The sequence below is a fragment of the Mycteria americana genome, chromosome 9 (assembly GCF_035582795.1).
Source record: "Mycteria americana isolate JAX WOST 10 ecotype Jacksonville Zoo and Gardens chromosome 9, USCA_MyAme_1.0, whole genome shotgun sequence".
Taxonomy (NCBI): domain Eukaryota; kingdom Metazoa; phylum Chordata; class Aves; order Ciconiiformes; family Ciconiidae; genus Mycteria; species Mycteria americana.
In genome coordinates, this window is record NC_134373.1 from 19,811,496 (window position 1) to 19,831,815 (window position 20,320).

General features: G+C 43.3%; 2 protein-coding genes across 7 annotated transcripts in view; both read left to right on the plus strand.

Annotated features, from left to right (window-relative positions):
• The first annotated feature begins 231 nt into the window (after positions 1-231).
• The window catches only part of GPR155 (G protein-coupled receptor 155), a 45,192-nt gene continuing 25,103 nt past the window's right edge, over positions 232-20,320 (plus strand). For 2 of the 6 annotated variants that reach the window (XM_075511825.1, XM_075511830.1), the window contains exon 1: positions 7,455-7,592. The gene's annotated coding sequence lies outside the window, so the exon portion shown is untranslated. Of the gene's footprint in view, positions 519-606; positions 1,047-1,394; positions 1,454-2,177; positions 2,268-7,454; positions 7,593-20,320 lie in introns of those variants that run through there. The other 4 variants (XM_075511826.1, XM_075511827.1, XM_075511828.1 and 1 more) reach the window with 4 other exon arrangements.
• On the plus strand, positions 16,579-18,769 carry LOC142414420 (protein NYNRIN-like). The gene has a single exon (XM_075511632.1). It carries the CDS (start codon positions 17,093-17,095, stop codon positions 18,116-18,118), a length of 1,026 nt encoding a protein of 341 aa, XP_075367747.1. The 5' UTR covers positions 16,579-17,092; the 3' UTR covers positions 18,119-18,769.

Sequence of the window (20,320 nt, forward strand, 5' to 3'; positions counted from 1 at the left end):
CGATCCCCGGCTGGGGCGGCCGCCCCCTCGCTGGGGCGGCGGGTGCCGCGCGGCCGCTAGGTGGCGCTGTGGGCCGCCGTGCGCCATTTTGCGCTGCCCTGCGGCGTCAACGCCAAAAAACTTGGGGATCCGGTCAATCGGAAGCGGTTTCGTTGCTCGTCCGATGAGCCAGCCATGAGCTCTGGTCCCAGCGCTTCACTACCAACAATTCCGATTGTATGGGTTTGGCTATGAGCACAGGGCGACGCGGCGATGTCGCAAGTTCATCGTTGTGGGAGCCCTGCACCCTGGTTCGCTGGCGGTACAGCAGCGTGTTCGCTCCACAGGTGCGCGGCCTGATCCTCCACGCAGTTGCCCAACTCTTAGGCAAGTAAAATTCCAGTATTGGCATAAAAATGATGCAACAGAATAACACGTCTGACTCTCCTCTGTTTCACTTCAACCGAAAGCAGCGTGCTATTAGACCTAAACAAATAAAGGCTTGAATAAATAAAGTTTAACTGCAGCTGGAGAAGAAGGTAAGAATTAAAACAAAATACCTTCTTTAATTGAAAATGACAAGTGGAAGTAACAGGTAGTTGTAAGAAAGCCACTCTGACAATATTGCCGTCTTAAAACCAATATTTACTCAAGTATTTAACAGAAGCAAGAAATTCCTTTGTATTGTGAGTCAAAGAAATAGAAAACACAATCAGTCTGGCAATCTGTATGAGATTACAATATTGGCCGTGAATTTAAATGAAATGCCAAATTGCTGAACGTAATCAGGAAAAGGTATAAGGAAGAAACAATGTCAGGGAAGAATCTGTAGGTTACAGAGGAAGAAGTATGAAAAAAATATAGGTACAGTAGCTTTACGCAGAAGAATGCAGGAAGAAGAGGGTACGTTAATACTCTCCTGTGACAAAGTAACAGAAGGGATCAAATGCTATAGCAGTGGTGAAATGAAGAAGAAATAAATGAACAAAAAACTACTGGATTTCTGCCAAAGGAGACTATACACTGCAATCAATAAATTCGTTGGAGAACATTTAAACTGTGTTCATGTAAGTAATAAATAGTGGCTTGAAAAATGGTGATATATGATGTGATCACAACTGGAAACTTAGTCAGTAGAGAGAGTTTACAGAGATTTGGGTCATGTTCCGAAAATATTTCCAAAGCTTTTAATTTGTGATGCCAAAATCGGGTTTGTGGTCTGTTTGTTTGGGGGCTTTGTTTGGGTTTCTTTCCTAATCAATTGCTTGCTGAATAAGCAACAGGTGCAGCAGACAACACATCAGAAACAGCTTATTTAATCAGTGCAGCTTGCTTTAACATGGTTTTCCTGAACAAAGCAGCATTTACTAACTTGTGTGCAATGCTGACAACTCTTCCATTTTTTTGTTTTGGAGGAATCAGGCTGAATTTGAGGAGTCTTACAGTGACTAAGCAGTAGGAGTACTGAGAACATGTAAGTAACAAGCTGTCAGTATCAAAATGAATGAATGGGCTTTCTTAGGTCAAGAAAGAGCTGTAATTCTTATGTCCTGTTCTTAATAATTTCACCACATGCCGTTAGTCATGTGGGTATGTGAAAATGTAAAAAAATATTGTAAGTGTCTACATATAGTAGATACAGCTTGAACCATGATAGGAGGCAAATGGACAAGACTTGATAATAATTTTCCAGATAAAGCATTTGAAACCGCTATGTTAAAATAGCAATTTCTTTGCGTGACTTTTGCATACTTCTCTTTTTTTCTTTTCCCCCCCAGTCAGACTGGTTAACTTCTTAACTCATCTTTGAGTACTTGCATCTGACTTCAGCAAACTTGCCTTCTTGCTGAGCCAAGTAATAGATTGATACCCTAGCACCGATGATGGAATTTATACATTTAGGAGGTCTCTGCAACATTGCTTTGTCTCCACTGAAAGCAATTTCAGAAAAAAAATCTCATAGTATTGAAATCATATGGGGCTATTCTGAACTTTATGAATTCAGTGCAATCTAATTTGAACTTTTTTTCTTTACTTTTTGCTTTAGAGAGGTGAATTTCACCATGCACGATGTTTACCGCTCTTGCTTACAAGAGCGGTCCATTTCAACAGACCTGAACATATATAATTATTGCTGAAGTTTTAGTTTGACTTTCTGCAAGCTGACTGTATTAGCTTCATACATTTTCTTTTGGCAGATACAATATTTTGAAGACTATAATTGCACCTACAGCTCTGTGACATAGCAGTAACGCATGCCCTTGTCTCAGCCACAGAATGAAGTGGAAGTGAGTGAGTACGGTACAGTAAACATCGACTTTGCAAAACCAGCTTGAACGTACACATTGTCTTACAAAAGATACTATACCAAAAATACCAATTAAGCTCTCGTAACCAGCGTAGATAATGAGGGGTACTGCTGCGAAATTGTAGATGAGCAGATAAATAGCTTTGCTGAGAAGGAACATGTTTTACAAAAGTGTTCCAAGGTAATCGAAGTGAATGTAAACATCCAGTGCATCCCTCATCATTTCTGTGTTAACAAGCTTCAAGCTTATGCGTAACAGCATCTGGGCTAGGCATTCTCCTGGCCTCTGGGTTAGACTGCTCTCAGGGACACAGATGCTAGATTTTTTGTGGTGCTTAAGCCTCAAAAGTTTGGGATATTCTTTCATGGGACTGCTAAGCACTCTCCCTTTGACACCCCCCTCCAGAGAAGAAATCCAGGGGCCTATTGCCTGTCTACAGATTAATTTTCCTCAGGTTTCCCTTGTTGCTTAACTGCCTCATCAAACATAGGTATATTGTAAGCTATAGTTTATTTTCCAGTAACCATGTGAGTCAGTGTAAGTGATCAGAAAAATCTAGATACAGATAAGCACTTTAAGTTCTTCCTGAGCATCCTACGCACAACTGCAAGAGAACAGACATCAGAAAACAACCACCTTTCCGAATCCTGAACTACATTTTTAGATGACCAAAGTTAGACATGCATTTTCAGATGGAGTCAGCTAAGAAAATTTAACAGAGGTTGAGCACAGGTCCCTGCCTTGTGCGTTGTATCGTCCATTTACCTAGTACGCAATGAGCAGTATGAGAACAGTACTTCTTCCAGTACTACTTACAAGGCCATGTTGTCTGTAGGCATAATTCCCATTTTCATACAAAATTTGGCTCATTGTCAATAACCAAGGAGCATTGGGTAAGTATTTTTCCTGTAATTGAATATAAGGATATTACTTAAGAAGCACTAGTCTCTCCACCCATTGTTGTAATTATTGTGTTAGTAAGATATTTAGATTTTTCCAGGCTGTTGAAAACTAGGTGCACAGCTTTCTGGAAATCGCACTGAGATTTTACCTGTAGGTTTCCGGACAGATTTCATGCTGATGCATTTGCCAACATTCTTGCTGTCTGCTTATGCTCTGTATTCTTATTTCTGTCTATTCTTGGAAAAGTCACTTTTTTGTAACATCCTACAGAGAGGTTATTTGGAGAGATGTTGGTGCTACATTTTCAATCGATAGTGCTGCTTTGAAGCTCACCTAACACTTCCTATTGTAAGGCAGTGTTGTCTTTCAGTTATCACCATACCCTAACAATTTGGCTACAACTTCCATGCTAGCTCTCTGACTCTTTCTAGAAAAAAACCACTGTTACTTTTAGTATTTTCAGAAACAAACTGGAGAAATGTACTTGCTTACAGTAAATTCTTGAGGGCTTTTCTTCAGAATACTCCAGCTTTCAGGCTTTGCAACAAGCACTTGCAGTTTACCAGTAAAGTAGCCTTCACATCAAGTCCAAAGATACATTTTTGATCCCCTGAAAATCTGTCCAAATTGGCTCAGTGGTATGCCTTTGAAAAGTATGTTTGCACGTGGTCACTGCTAGATCTTAAAAGCTAAATTACCTGAAGTCTCTTCTCATTGAGAGGGTTAAGCCTCTTGCAGCTCCTGTGTGGGGCCAGCCTGTGTACGTGTAATTGTCGTAGGTAAATGAGTATGACGAAAGCCACAGGTCAGCAGGACAACTCATGTAATGGTTGCTCCAGCTGCTTTTCACTGGTTGAGCTGTTGCCCAGATCAAAAAGCAGGAACTGTCTCTCCCATACACTTGGTTGACAACTTTGGTGGGACATAAATGGATGGAAACATATGATTTGAGTGAAAACAGAACAAAAATCAAGGGTGAAAGCAGTTCATTATTATGTAGTGAGTGGTATGGGAATGCTCAAGAGGATCAAATTAAGATTTTGGGGACAACTTTCAGTTTTATGTTTATTTAGTAGCTATTGGAAAGTTTGGCTTTGCAATGCCAGTAACGGTGTTTTCTGTGATCTACAGTTAAACTGTTGAAGTTGAGTTGCCAGTCGTGGAGGATAGCTGTGATCAAGAGCTGATGGACTGTATAAATCTGTCCTCTCAGTAGTCTGTAGACAAAAATCTCGCCTCTCCCATACATTAGTCACACTATTATAGTTACGGTCATTGCTAGTCCAAATGTTAGGGTTTTTTATTAATGCGGGGGGGACTTGATATTTCTGTGGGTTGGGTGAAACTCCATGAGAACTGGTGTCCATGACTGTCACCCTTAGTTTACAAACATCTTAAAAGGAAAGTAAATTCTATTATAAACCCAGGGTGCTGGAACACAAAGAGGCTTCACCCAAAACAAAGGTACATTCAAGGCCAGAGAACATGGGGCTCAAAGAAGTCATCTACAGAGCTTTGGTTAAGTATTGGGTGAGTGGGGGGGAGGTGTCAAACAGTGAGAAGATACTGTCCTTTGCTGTTCTGGGAAGCAGGACTTTGTACAGTCTTTGGGAATATGCAGGAGTATCCAGTGTATTCAGTACTGCATTAGAAAGAATTCTTGACTTCAACAGTAAGTTACCATTGCTAATTATCCAGGTCAAAACATGCTAATAAACTGTGTTCCTAACAGTTCCCAACCAGGTGGAGAACTGGTCCTGTAATCCACTGTTTTAGTTACTCATGGTACTGTTCTGGTGGTAGTCTGGTTAATAAAGATTTCATGTTTCTTAACAGGGTATGGGGTCAATTCCTGGTGCTCTTCTCTGTTCATCTCAGAAACGGCTGCATGTCAATGACAGATAGTTGCTAAGCTGCTTATAATATGTTTAAAAAAATTGAAATCTTCAAGAGGAAATACGCTATATTAAGTCCTAATTATTTATTTCCTTGCATATCATTTTCCCTTATTTTTTCTTGGACAGCAGCTATAATTCACACGACTTTCTTTAAATAATCTAAATTCTAAATAGAATTTTATTGTATTTTTTCTATTTTTTTAATCTCATCATGTGCCTTTCGTACTACAATTTCATGCTCCTCGATGTTCCCCAAAAGAAAACACAAGACCCAGGTCAAGTGCACTTTCCTGATCTAGGAGCATGTACATGCTAGAGCCGAGATGGAAATACAGCCTTCTCTCTGTAACTGCTCATCCCCTGGAAAGTCATGCTGGTGGTTGGTGGATATCAATGAGCAGCCTCTCCAGCCAAATGTATGCTCTTGTAAAATAATGCACTGAAGGATGATCATATTTTAAAATACTTTATTAAATGCTGAATCACTAGTGATCTTTTTAAGAGGAAGAAATGAGTTCAAGAGAAGGGAAGGCATAAATTCTTACCAAGATTTCTTAGTACAGTCTGGTGTGCCTCCCTTGCTACTCTCCAGAGTAGCTCCTGTCACTCTAAGGCATGTCATTTCTATAGGGAAGAGTGCAAGGCAGAAAGCCAAAAAATCTGAAAGATCCTGTTATACTGTATTTCTGAAAACCAATCCAAATCAATTTTGTCAGGTGCCAAACAGAGAAACTTTAACATTGAATAAATTAACAAAAGAGTCGTCTTCATTAGTGTTTGCACCAAAAAAAGTCTAACCCTAATGTTACAGCAGGTGAGTGTTACCTGACAGGCCGTACCACCTTCCAGCAATAAACATACATTTGTTGGCATGGCTTTGGTACAAGCCCTCACCGATCTTTCAGTTGGGCTGTGTTTCAATTGGGCTGTGTTTCTATTCCTGTCTGCATTCTTAATTGGATTTTCTTAGCCCTTTCCTGGTCTCCCATTTAATTCCCTTAAGTGTTATTTTTGTTGTTACTACTGGTATTGCTGCTCTTAATATATAGTACCTGATTTGTTTCTGGTAAGGTTCCTGTGTGGTTTTTTGACAGTAGACCTTGTAAACTGAAACAACTATGAGTGAATTTATTAGATCATGTCTGAGACAGTGCTTTATAAATTGTCAATCGCATACATCCTTTTTTGGTTGAGATGGTTCTCCCTTCCCTTCTGTTTTGCTCTCCTCTGGATGTTACATGAAAGGGGAAGAACGGTTCTTTTTTTGCTTGGAGTTCCCAGTTTGGAGGGGGAAACTTCTGAGCACGCAGGCTCTGGATGGCATCACATCTGCCAGGAAAGCCTGTGTACTCCAGTTAGGACTCCTATTGCCATATGTCTCCCCCACTTCACAAGTAAGACAAGCTAGTTTGGGTCAAATAAACTATGGAAGAAAGTATACACTAGACAGAATTTCACACTTACTCTCTTTGGGGCAGCAGTACTGGCTTACTTCCTAGAAAATGGGCAGCTCAAACCGCTCTCTCCTCAATTGCATTAAAAACAGGAAGCCTTGAGAAAGCTGGATCCTCTTTTTCAGCACAAAAATCTTTGGCTATTACCAGCTTTTAGTCTTTCCTGGGGAAATCATTCATTGTCTGACCAGCCTTGAGGAACTGATGCCATGTGGAAAACATGGAGTTTTATTTCTGTTTTTGTTTCTAAGCACTCTAACTGCTAAAAAAGTTGAAACGAGTGTAGAACGGTCCGGGGTCGGGGCTGCCCTCACACCTGGAGCCAGCCCTGCTATCGGCCCATGCCAAGCTGAGGGCGGCAGCCCTGGCTCGGGCAGATAAATGCCGGTGAGCCCCGCACTGGCCTCTGCTGAAGGCGGGGGCTGCGTTTTGCCTCACATCTGTGAGTGGAGGCTCTGCCCCGAGCCTTCTTACCCCCGCGGCGAGGCAGCGCCTCACCGCGGGGCCGGGCCTGGGCCCGCCTGAGGGCAGCGGGAGCTCCGTCTGCCCTGGGTAGAAGCCGGAGGCGGCGGGGGCTTGTTCCGCTCCCGCCAGGGAAGGCGGCTCCCGAGAGCGGGAGGTGCCCTCGGGGTAAAGGACGCGGCGCGGACAGGCCGCACCCGCCCGCCGCCGCGGAGGTCTTCGCCCGGCGGCTGAGGGGCGTGGCTGGGCGCCGCCGCCATCTTGCGGCTGATCCCTCCCACCCGCCGGCGTGCTCCGCGCAGCCCTGCGCCCCTGCCGGCCCGCGGGCCCGCACGGCGTGGCTGAGCGGCGGCGGGGGGCGGCGCGCGGCAGCGGCGCTCCCCCCGGGGCGGAGGCCCTGGGGCCGGCCCCGCCGGGTGCTGAGCCGGCTGCGAGTGCCGGGCTGGCGGGGCGGGCCAGGCCGGGCCAGCCCTCCCCTCCTGGGCCTCGGTACCGGCGGCGTCGGCCTTGGAGAGGTTCTCACCTTGGCAGAGTACAAATCCTCCATACGTATCCTTGTGCGGCGACGCCTACCAGAAGCTAAGTAGGTAAGCTGTCCACTCCTTCCCCCGACTTCTAGCTTTATTTTCTATTGAGACAGCTGTCACACAGGATGGTGCTGGTGTTTTTCTCTCTCTCGGGTGTTTCTGGGTGACATGCTGTGTGCTCGTAGCTGGAGTGACCATGGAAAGGAGAGCAGTGATGAGCAAGGAAGGGGCAGGCGAGAGGCATTTGTTTTGTTGTGGCTTTCTCACTGTAAGTCAAAGGATGATTCATCCCTATTTGGCAAGTAGGGTAAGTGAGGCACTTCTTAAGGGGTGCCGACAATAAAATATAATCTGTATTTTGAAAAATGTTTTGTCATTTACTTCAAAAATATATATCTATCAGTTGACAAGCCCGAAGATGAGCCTAATTGAAAATTAAGGGAAGGTATGTTTCCATTCATTTTTCTGGCTTGGTATTTTGTGCTGTTGGCAACTGTTGCTTCATTTGGTCTTGTCTGAACACCTGCACTGACAAATTTTTATGTAGCTTTAAGTGTTGCCGTTGTGAGCTCAGCCTGTCGTGTGCTCAGGGCAGGCCTTGGCTTTGCTGGGCTTCCTGTGCACGGGGCTTCCCCCGCTTCTTCCCTGCCCAGGTGCTTTCTTCTAATGTCAGCATAGAAAAAAAACTGAAAAAGGAAATGTGATCTTGAAGAACAACTGCTCAGAGACATTTGAGGTCTGATATTTCTTGTCACATTGTCTGGATTTCAAGCTAGTGGTGGCCCACTTCTGGGGTTAATTGCCGTTACAATATTCTCCTGTACCTGCTTTCTTAGCCCAGTAGAGAGAAAAGTAAAAATTGAGGTTAACTTGCAGAAATAGGAACTGCAGTAATCACTTCTTCCCATTTTTATCACTGTAACTCTCTAAAGTTGCTTCCTCTTTGACTTACCATACAAACTTTTACGCGAACATGCATATGGTACGTTCTTATCTGAGCTGAGGATGAGGTGCTAGAGCTGCTATAAATGGTAACTCTTCCTGCCCCAATTCCACTTGCAGCCTCCTGAATAAAATAATGCATCATCCTTGGGATATTTCTACATTGCATTAAAGTAAGAAATGAGGTCACGTTGTGGGATGTAATTTATGAACAACGTGCACAGCCTTGCCAGTGTCACCAGAATTATGCTGAGAGTGATTGTCAGCTGAAAGCTTCAGAGTGAGAGACCAGAGAGAAGATGTACGTTGAGGTATCTCTTCTATTGTCTCATGCCATCTTTGACTTTCATTTAAAAAGAAGATGAAAGCAATTTTCCTGCTGGAAAAGGAGACAACTTCTCTTATTTCGGTATTCAGAGAGGAACCTGATGTTTTAACTCACAGCTGCTGGACAATTGAGTTTCTGGTCTGGTGAATTTTAACACTTTACAAATATTGACAACCTACGAGAGAAGTGCGCAAATATCAGTGCTCCAGTTTGTTTCAAGGGAATTGTAAACTGCACTTGTTCCTTGCTCTCTGCCTGTTGTTGGTCTTCACACCAGGCTTCCTCTCGTGCTGGCTGCACTGTCCTTCCTTATGAATGCAAGCTGACAGTCTGGCTGCAAGCAGCTACGCTTGCCACGGTCGACAGCAGACAAGGCAGCGTTATTCCTAAAAGCTTTGTCTTCATTGGCCTGCAGTTCCCAACAATGCTGCTGTGTCTGAATTTTCAAGGATTCAAAACTCAATCCTCAATCCCTGAAGGGATAACCACAAATCATATGTCCTATGGAGTCAAAGCTAAGTGCTTTTCTTTGGGATCGTGTTATATTTCCTTAATTTAGTGTCATTTGACTAGTTAATTTGTTACATCTACTGTAAGAACAGATTAATTTCTGTGTAGAATATATAAGCTTTTGGTTTTGTGTCAGATCAATATCTTTGATTTCATTAAGAACTGTGAATCGAAGACATTTTTGCTCATGTGAGATGCTAGTTTGAGTTAAGCCCCAGGTGTGATAAGGCTGTATGTTAAATCTGCATAGTTATTTCATAATTTCACAACAAACAGTTATGTAAATGCATGTACCCTATAGAGTAAAAGGGGCCGAGAGATGTATTCACTGCGTTAAGCGGTGTGCTGTGCAAGAGCTTGCATGTCTGGAAAATACCCACAGCTCTGCAGTAGATAATCTGTGTTAAATGTGAATGTTTTGGGATGTGCGCATCTCTGGAGTTGAAGAGATGATTCACACTCAAAAGCCCTCTGAGGAGTGCCGGTAGCAGCTTTACTGTGATGCAGTTTCTCTCTTTGAAACTCATGTGGTTCACCAAAAATTGGGCCTGACTGACTTTACAAGACCCCTTGTAATGAAGTTCAAGGTGAAGATAGCCTGAAGGAAGGCTGCAGGAATATTTGTGGCGCTTTAGGTTGTAGGATGTGTGGGTGTATATCCATGTCAGTTTTGATTTAGTGAGGAAGATACAGGATTTAGCGCGTGCTACTGACTGGTGCAACTAGAGAGTCGGTCTTCTGCATATTTGTTTAAGTCCTGATTTATAAAATGGGGACGAGGGCATGTCTATATTTTGTAGCGATTTTATGGGGAGAAATAATAATTTTAATACAGAGGGAAGAGAGATATTTAATTCATTTAGGCACAATTTTGGTTTAAAAGCGTGGGCTTGTGTAGCTATATTGATAGACTTGCCTGTGAAGGCTTAGTCTGTGCAAGCAAAAAGCCTGGATAGCTCAAACCACTTTTCAGGAGAGAAAGAGAGGAAGGAGATGTTACAGTGGTAAAAGTCTATATAACTGTATGTAGACTGTGGCTTTTGTGAGTAAAAATATCAAAATAACTTTTGTCATTAGTATTGACATGGTGGTAAAAGATACTGCCTTGGATAGGAGGGCATGGGGGATGAGAAGGAATGGCAGAATTTAAGGATAGATACAGCCAAAGCACACTTCCACTGCAGATCAAATGTTGCATTTGGTTAAAAAAAGGTTCACGTATATCTTATTGCTGAAAAAATACCTCAACAGAGCAGGGAATAGGTTGAACATGTTGTGTTGCCAGGAGCCTTAACTCTATGTAGTGCTGCAACCTTGAAGAATTTGAGGTGGGGCTGCGCCAAAAACCTGTGAAAACACCTTGCATCTAGTGTAGAATGTGGCTGGCTTCTTTCAAGAATTCAGTGTTGGAAATCTGCTTCTGATCCTCTTTTGGACATTTTGCAAATCACAACAACTTCCTTAAGTTTTGCTAGTAGAAGAAATGGTTTGTTGTCTGCTTTATTTATTGCAAGTTTTTCCACCGTTCTGTGTTAAATAATACTTTGGGCTCGTCGTTCAAATCCATCTAGATGAATGTATCATCTATAACATAAGAAAAATAGAACCTTTAAAATAAGCTCTACTTGGAGTGAGACTCATTTGCCTTGGGAGAAGAGGTAGCCAAGGCTACTGGACAGATTTGAATGATGCAGCTGCTCGGTCCAGATAAATTGCAACAGCATTGTAGGGTTGCTTACTAAAAGCCTCAGGCATAAATAAAAGTAATGAGTCAAAGAGTTTATGCCACATGTGATTATGTGTATGCTGGATGCCGGGGTGTGAAGTAGAGCATACAAGATCTCATCTTTCCTCTGACTTGATTTGCTTGCTTATTTGCCTGGCTGTTACGAGTTCTCCATTCCCTGAGGACAGGATACAAAGAGGCTGGGAAGACTCTTAAACCAGTTGTTAATTTGCACAGATCTAGCCATTGTGCTGTACAAAGCACTGCTTTGGGAACTGGGGAGTCTCAGCTTTGCCACTGATATGTTAAATGGCTTATGGCAAATCAGTCCGCCTTTGCCTTAGTTTCTATCTCTACAAAATGGGGTAAGTTATCCTGACTTCCCTTGCAGAGTACTTTAGGACTTAGTCACATCAAAATTTTATATTAGAGTTAGCTGATGGACTGCACGTGTTTCAGAGCTGTATCACCAAAGCCGTATTTGTTTCTGGCATGACATTGCTATTGGCCACTGAATATTGGTGTTTGATGTCCTCTCTCTTCATCTGATTTGCAGACTTTCCATGTCCACTTGCATATAGAACCTGCTGTGTTATAGTCAGCCCTTTCAAAGGGGGTCGCTGCTAACAACCAAAGATCAGGAGTCACAAGACATATCTGTTGTACATAAATACATAATTTAATGCATACTTAAATGTCACTGTTATGGGCCTAAAGAATTGTATGTAGGAATATGGGTAAGCAATAGCATGATGAATTAGATTGTTGGCCGTTGCATCATATGTGGATCCCTTGCTAACTGGAAAGTGTATCATTAGCACATGATACTGAAACATTGGGAGAGGTCAAAGTTGCACAAAGCAAGGTACAAGCCTGAAGGGTGATATGATGATTTGATCTCTCAATAATTCTCAAAGATAGAGAGGGCCTTGCCAAAAGTTTTTGTGCCAGGGTGGAGAAGCTACAATTCTTGGTCAAATTTATCTTCCTTGCCTGGCACTCATGTTCTTGTAAGGGCTATTCCTCTTGTTGTTCTGTGATAGATTAAGAGGGTGTAAGCTTAGACTGTAAAAGAATATGAAAGCAAGGGTTTTTTGATGTGTGGAGAATGAGTCTGTAGAATGATGTACAAAAAAAAAACTGATACTGATAGACTATGAAGATTTTTCCTTGCAACAGAGTTATAGATAAATATGAGTTCGGTAAGTTTGCATTTCTGTTGTTGTGGTAGTCACTTTAGCATTAGTATCAAGGCTTGTTAAAGCCTTAGGCCACAAGCTGTGGACTTTCACCCAGATTTGCTGACCGTGCACTGAACTTTTACTTGGCTACATGAAGGAAGGCCCTCGAAACCGGTGCAAACCAGAAAGATAAGGAGGCTTCAACCTTAGCAGAAGCTGCAACCTTAGAGATAAAAGAAGAATCGGCCCGCCTAGAGACAACAAAGGGGCCCAATGAAGAACGGGAAGACCCGAGACCCTGATACTACCATTGGTCCGAGCTGTCTCGTGAGGGGAGGGGAATTTAAATTGTAAGGGTATAATTGCCCAGGGATTTCTTTGTTCTGGGTCCCTCTCCAGAGGCACCCAGCTCGAGCTGTTTTCACCACTGTACCAATCCATAAATTGGTCTGGCGTACGTCATACTGGAGACTCTGCTTTGGGAAACCTAGGGTCACAGAATCACAGAATCGTATAGGTTGGAAAAGACCTTTAAGATCATCGAGTCCAACCGTAAACCTAACACTACCAAGACCACCACTATACCATGTCCCTAAGCACCTCATCCAAACGTCTTTTAAATACCTCCAGGGATGGCAACTCAACCACTTCCCTGGGCAGCCTGTTCCAATGCTGGACAACCCTTTCGGTGAAGAAAAAATGCCTAATATCCAGTCTAAACCTCCCCTGGTGCAACTTGAGGCCATTTCCTCTTGTCCTATCACTTGTTACCTGGGAGAAGAGACTGACCCCCACCTCGCTACAACCTCCTTTCAGGTAGTTGTAGAGAGTGATAAGGTCTCCCCTCAGCCTCCTTTTCTCCAGGCTAAAGGGGTTGAGCCAGAGGGGAGAGGAAGCACCCGAGAGTGAGCGTGTGTGTGAGCGAGGAGTGGAAAAGGGACACCCGTCAGCTCAGTGGAGCTGCCCGCTGCGAAGGGACTCTGGTCCGAGCAGTTAAAGTCTCGGGTGCTGTGTGTGCGACTCCCTGAGTGGTGTGTGAGTGCTCGGGCAGCGGCTTCTCCTTTAACAGTTTGGCGATCCAGGTGGGACCCTAGGCCAGCGCCCTCGGATCCTTCCTCCTCCAAACATCCAACTGCCGGCAGCGGGGACCTTTGGAACAGGAGGCTGCGACAGGTGAGTGTTAAAATTCCCTGAGCAGACTTGAGGCTAGTGATCGGGGTAGTGCGTGGCCTGGTCAGCGTAAAGCGCACAAGAAGCAAAAGTTGGTGCATGGCCTGACCAACGTAAAACGTACATAAGTGAGACCCTGATACTAGGGGGGGAAAAAAAAAAAAAGAAGAAATGGGAAATTTACCCAGCATAGAAAAGGGGACGCCCTAGGCTGAGGTCTTACAAAATTGGGAGGAAATTTATGGTACAGCAGAATTATCTAAAAAGCGCGCAATCAAATTATACCAAGGTGAATGGCTGTTTATTACAAGAATGGGTCCACACAAATTAATGTATTTAAGTCATTGACTGGAGGATAGGTACCCATACCAAATGGATTACTGGTATGTATGGCATGCATGGTCTGGGGAAAGAAAACTCCCAGGACAAAAGTATAGGCACCAGCCTCGGAAACCTAGTGACTTAGCGTTGTGGGGAAGTAAGATGCCCCGCATAAGGGAAGACACTGAGAGGTGTGCCCAATTATTCTCGAATATATGTACAGAGTATAATCCGAATTGGAGTGACACTCAAATACTGTTAAGGCAACTCTTTCGCCCTGATGAAAGAGAGAAAATAATGAATAATGATGCTGAATTGGCTCAACAGGAGGGAGGAAACAGAAACCCCTGGCCAGCAAATGATCCAAACTGGGAGTATAATCATGCAGGGGAGCGAGCCGTTTGTCAGACAGGGCTCCGGAATTTGGTAGTAGCCATTAGAGCATGTGGGGAACTAGGAGTGAACTGGACTAAAGTACAAGAATGCAGGCAGAGACCTGATGAGCATCCTAGTGGTTTTTGGGGACGACTCTGACAAGCTTTGTTAAAATACGGAGGAATGATGCTGCAGAATTTTAATGATGCGCTCGCAATTAGCATCTTCGTGGATCAGGCGGCACCCCGATATACAGAATTACTTTAAAGAACACATGCCCGGGTGGCAGAGAGAGAATTTGCAAAGGATTTTGAGTATTGCTGTGTTTGTATATGATGGGTGTGAGGAAAGGCAAAAAGCAAAGCAGATTAAAGAAAGGGGAAAAAAAACCCAAAAGAGCAGGAGGCCAATTTACTGGCCTCGGCTTTAGCAAGGAATTTGCAAGGCGGTGGGGGGGAAGGAGGCTGGATACTAGGTCTGAGCTAAGATTTGGGAGAAAAGAAAGGGGATCGGGAAGGAATGTTGGAAGGGAGTGTTATTATTGGAGGAATTTAGGGCATATACAGTGGGAATACCCACTCCAGCCGCGGGAGAGGGCAAAAGAAGGAAATTATCATCGGGAAGAATTACCCGAGGAAGACTCACAATCACAATGACCAGAGGGAGGAAACCCTGCGGATCTTGAAGGGGAAGCAGAAGGACTGGGAATTTAATGTGTGGGTAACCCAATTGGATCAGCAGGGACAAATTATAGGTAAAGTTGACGGTCATGAAGTTGAATTCTTGATAGAAACAGGAGCCACATTATCCCATTTGAATTTTACCCTGAGAGGGTCTCGAACCACAGGCAGAATTTTAATACATGGAGTCACAGGACAGAGAGAGCAGAATTTGAGCAAACCCCTATTAGTAACCATAGGAAACAAGAGTATATGGGGGCAATTTGTATTGGCAGAGGACTCCCCAGTGTGCCTGTTAGGGAGAGATCTCTTGCAGGTTTTAGATGTAGAGTTACATTTGTCGCCCAAAGGAATAGATTTAATAATCGTGGGAATGACTGTAGTCACTGGAAGCCTAAATAATGAGCTAAAAATACCGGAAGTATTGAAATCCGTACCAACAAAGTTGTGGAGTAAAACTAGCATGGATGTGGGATTACTAGTTTCAGCTCAACCTGTAAATATAAAAACAAAGAGAGGACACCCCCCTCCGGCTGTGAAACAGTATCTGATTCCCCAAGAAGCTGAGAAGAGCATTCAAAAGCAAATGGATCGGTATTTAGCCCAAGGAATTTTGAACGGGTGTGTGTGTTACCGTATAATACTCCTATACTCCCTGTAAAAAAAGAATAGATTAAATGAAGATGGGGACCGAGGATACCATTTTGTGCAAGATCTATGGGTAGTTAATCAACACGTAGTGACTCCTCATCCAGCATTGGGCAAGATTTTTTACTGTGATTGATCTAAGGCTGCCTTCTTTAGCATCCCTTTAGATGGGGACAGCCAACTTTTGTTTGCCTTTATGTGGAAAGGACAATAGTGAACCTGGACATGTCTCCCACAAGGGTTGGCAGGGTCTCCTACAATTTTTTCACGAATACTGAGAAGTTATTTAGACATAAAATTACCGGGCAAATCAGCCCTTGTACAATATGTAGATGATTTGCTAATAGCGAGTAAAGATGAGGACGCCTGTAGAAAAGAAACTATACATCTGTGTAGTGCCTTAGTGGAAAAAGGTCATCGTGCATCTCCATCCAAACTTCAGCTGTGTCAGAAGGAAGTTAAATATTTAGGGTTTATCGTAAGGGAAGGGCAGTGAGTGATAGACCCAGAAAGAATAGAAGCTATAATAAAGCTTCTGCGTCCGGTCACAAAGAAACAGTTGTGAGGATTCCTTGGAGCTGTGGGATTTTGTCGACCATGGATTCCTGGGTTAGGAGAATTAACAAGGTCACTGACAGAAGCAACAAGAAATGAGGAGGTAGAACCTATTGCGTGGGGTCCGGAAAGGGAGCAAGTTTTTAAAACGATAAAAGGAGCTTTGGCATCAGCTCCCTCTCTTGGACTCCCAGACTACACGAAACCCTTTAATTTGCATGTACGTGAGCGAAAAGGGATAGCCAGTGGAGTAATAACACAGAGACTGGTCCACATCACAGGCCAGTCGCCTATTACTCAGTTCAGCTTGATCCAGTGGCAGCAGGGGCACCAGCTTGTATTAAATCTGTAGCGGCAGCAGCGACTATATTGGAGAAGAGTCACCCACTTATCTTAGGACATCCAGTGACCGTTTATGTACCACATGAAGTAGAGATACTATTGAAGCGATACGAAGCATTGTCACTGCAATGGGCACATAGGTATGAGCTAGTTCTACTAATGGCAGATAATGTTACTCTGTGAAGTTGCAATACCCTGAATCCTGCGACACTGTTACCAGTGCCTGATGAAGGGGAGGAACATCATCAGTGTGAACGAGCAGTGCTTACTTCTAGCAAACCACAAACAGATTTAACTGATGTTCCTTTGCAGAATCCAGATTTAGCTCTACTTGTAGACGGCTCATCCTACTACTTGCACGGACAACAACGGACTGGGTACGCCGTGGTCAGCCAAGGACAAGTGATGGAAGCTGAACCACTCCCAGCAAGGCTGAGCGTGCAAGGAGCAGAACTGGTAGCGTTGACACACGCAGCTCATCTAGGAAAGGGAAAAACGACTCAGTATTTACACAGACTTTTGGTATGCCTTCGGGGTACGCCATGCAACAGGAATATTGTGGAAAGAACGAGGATTTTTCACATCATCAGGAAAAAGAGTATCCAATGGAGAGGAAATACGCAATTTGCTGGAATTGGTCCAACTACCCAGCCAAATTGCTGTGATACATTGCCCAGCCCATACCAAAGATACTACAGAAATTAGTAAAGGAAATGCTTTAGCTGATGCAGCTGCGAAAGCTGTAGCCCAGCAACCTCTGAAGGAGTGTGTGGTTGTAATCAATGGACAATCAGAATGAATGGCCAAACTTAAGAGACCCCAAAGCTATATATGAAAAGGACTCTACAGCAGAGGAAAAGAAACAATGGGAAAAGCGGGAAGCAGAACAAAGCGACAGCGGAATATGGACAATTGCAGGAAAACCAATTTTACCAAAGAAGTATTTAATTACCGTGGCTAGGTGGTTTCATGACAAAGCTCATGGAGGAGCAGAGGCAGTGGCTAACCAGGTACGAAAAATATGGACAGCACCAGGAATTTATGCCGCCGCAAAGAGGATCACCAGTAGCTGCCCAACCTGCCAGAAGTTTTCAAGTATCAAGTTGAGCTCAGAGTTAGGGGGACGATCATGGGCCTATTTCCCTTTTCAGCGATTACAAATAGATTACGCAGATATGCTATCCGTCAGTGGTTACAAACATATATTAGTTATAGTAGATCAGTTGTCACGTTGGGTAGAAGCATTCCCCACAAGAAAAGCACACACAGGAGGAGTTATAAAAGCATTATTAAAGGAAATTATACCCAGATATGGAGTTCCCGAATCAACAGAATCAGACAGGGGTGCCCATTTTACAGCAAATATAATCAGTCAACTATGTAAGTTGCTAGGCATAGAGAGGAACCTGCACACTCCCTATCACGCACAGTCCCCAGGACAGGTAGAAGGAATGAACAGAACCTTAAAGGAAAAGATAGCAAAAATATCTACAAACACAGGTTTGAGGTGGCTGGATGCATTGCACTTAGCACTATGGGATGTGCAAAATGCCCCGCGACAACCCATAGGGCTAACGCCAGCAGAAATTCTCTTTGGGAGACATTTGGCCATGCCAGGGACTTATATCCTAGCTAAGACCAGCCTGTTGGATGGAGGTGATCGATTGACCCAGTATATTATAAATGTTAATACGGTATTTGTCAATGTAACTTGCGAAACTACTATGCCAGTATTGACAACTGTCTCTCCAACCACGTTACATCCCATGATAATAGTATTATGCTTAGCTTTATTGTGTTATTTTTAAACATCTTATATATACAAACATGGTGGTTAATTGTTTGTCTTCAAAGAATTCATGACCTTTGTCTGACCTTTGTCTGACATATTAAGCAGGAATGCTTGATAAAAAAAACAAAGGGAGAGCTGTTGTGGTAGTCACTTTAGCATTAGTATCAAGGCTTGTTAAAGCCTTAGGCCACAAGCTGTGGACTTTCACCCAGATTTGCTGACCATGCACTGAACTTTTACTTGGCTACATGAAGGAAGGCCCTCGAAACCGGTGCAAACCAGAAAGATAAGGAGGCTTCAACCTTAGCAGAAGCTGCAACCTTAGAGATAAAAGAAGAATCGGCCCGCCTAGAGACAACAAAGGGGCCCAATGAAGAACGGGAAGACCCGAGACCCTGATACTACCATTGGTCCGAGCTGTCTCGTGAGGGGAGGGGAATTTAAATTGTAAGGGTATAATTGCCCAGGGATTTCTTTGTTCTGGGACCCTCTCCGGAGGCACCCAGCTCGAGCTGTTTTCACCGCTGTACCAATCAATAAATTGGTCTGGCATATGTTGTATCAGAGACTCTGCTTTGGGAAACCTAGGGTCGAGCCAGAGGGGAGAAGAAGCACCCGAGAGTGAGCGTGTGTGTGAGCGAGGAGTGGAAAAGGGGCACCCATCAGCTCAGTGGAGCTGCCCGCTGCAAAGGGACTCTGGTCCGAGCAGTTAAAGTCTCGGGTGCTGTGTGTGCGACTCCCTGAGTGATGTGTGAGTGCTCAGGCAGTGGCTTCTCCTTTAACACCCTCAAATTAGAGGTTTTGGTAACCTTTGTCACTCGCCTCTAGGTGAATAGATAAGCAGCACAGAGTAACTGAGAGAACATCTTTTTGGGAGAGTAGGAGAACAGTTTCAGGCTCATTGGACTTGAATTGACAGCAGGATATTCACAAAAGAGATTTTGGAAATAGGCTGAAATGATAGTTTTAACAGAAGAAGATAGGTCTGGATTAGAAAGAGAGATCTATGACTCATCTATTTATAATTGAATAAATGCTTATGAAAATACACAAGGCAGAGCATGTAGGGAGACAAAAGAGGAACAAGGAAGGAGCCCTATAAGCACCCACAGAAATTTAGAGGGATCCTCCTATGTAAACATTATAAGAACAATTAGAGATGGGGTGAGAATCAGGACGAGCTGTAATTACACAAGGTATGTTAAGGCCAAAAATTCAAGAAGATGATGATTGTGATAAAGGTGTATGATGATCACAAAGGATGAAAATGGAACACCAATTCTGAAAGTTTAACAATATTTTGGCCTCTCAGGGTTTTGATAAGAGCTGTTTTAGGGGCAGAACCTGGATTAAATAGGATCTAAAGGTGGAGGTGAAGGAGGACTCCTGACCATGCGTAAAGCTGAGGGTGTGGAAGCAGAGGTGAACAGCAGTAGCTAAAGGGAGGTCAAGGATGGGATTTTAATATTGGGATTTTAAAGTGTGTTTTTATTGTGAAGGAAAAAGAACCAAGTAGGACATGGTTTAGGGAGGACCTGAGATAAGATGTCCTGGGGCAAACAAAAGGAGTTAGAAAAGAAAACTAACAATTTGATAGTTGAAAGCAAAGAGTGTGTGAGAATTGTAGTGGGGAATTGACAGTGAGCTGAGGAGGTAGGAAAGGTTACAAGCTGCTAACGAGTATGTGAAGAGTCTCATGCTTTCCTGTGAGAGGGTTAACTAGGTTTGTAATGGTAGTCCAGGAAAGCAAGGAACGTATGCTGAGAATTTAGCAATTACTGTTTTCTGAAACAATGACTGGAAAGTGCTAAGGGCTGTAATTTATTCTAAATTATGTTTAGATCCTAGAATAATGACAAAACCCCCTTGTTATATCTCCTTTCCTTCCAACGGATTTTTTGCTTTTTGAATGTTCAATCTACATTTAGTTTTAATATTTCAGTGTTGCCCTCAAATTTATTTGGGAACTTTTACCCTCTATCCATTGTCTTGTTGGATTGTGTGGACTTGTGAGAAGATGCGTGAAGATGATGTGTGTATGGAATGATTTTTCAATTTCTTCTTTCTCAGGGCTGTTTCTCTGTAGCTACTTATTATTTGTCTCTATTTATTTGTAATGTACTTGTAAGTGTAAACTCTTCTGTCAGCAAGCCTGATACCACAAATATTCACAAACACAGTTTTGGAAGTTAATAAATAAATACTTTTTTTTTCTTTT

What these genes read in the sequence shown, in the direction of transcription:
- LOC142414420 (XM_075511632.1), top strand. Translation starts at nt 17,093, where the DNA reads ATGGACAATCAGAATGAATGGCCAAACTTAAGAGACCCCAAAGCTATA.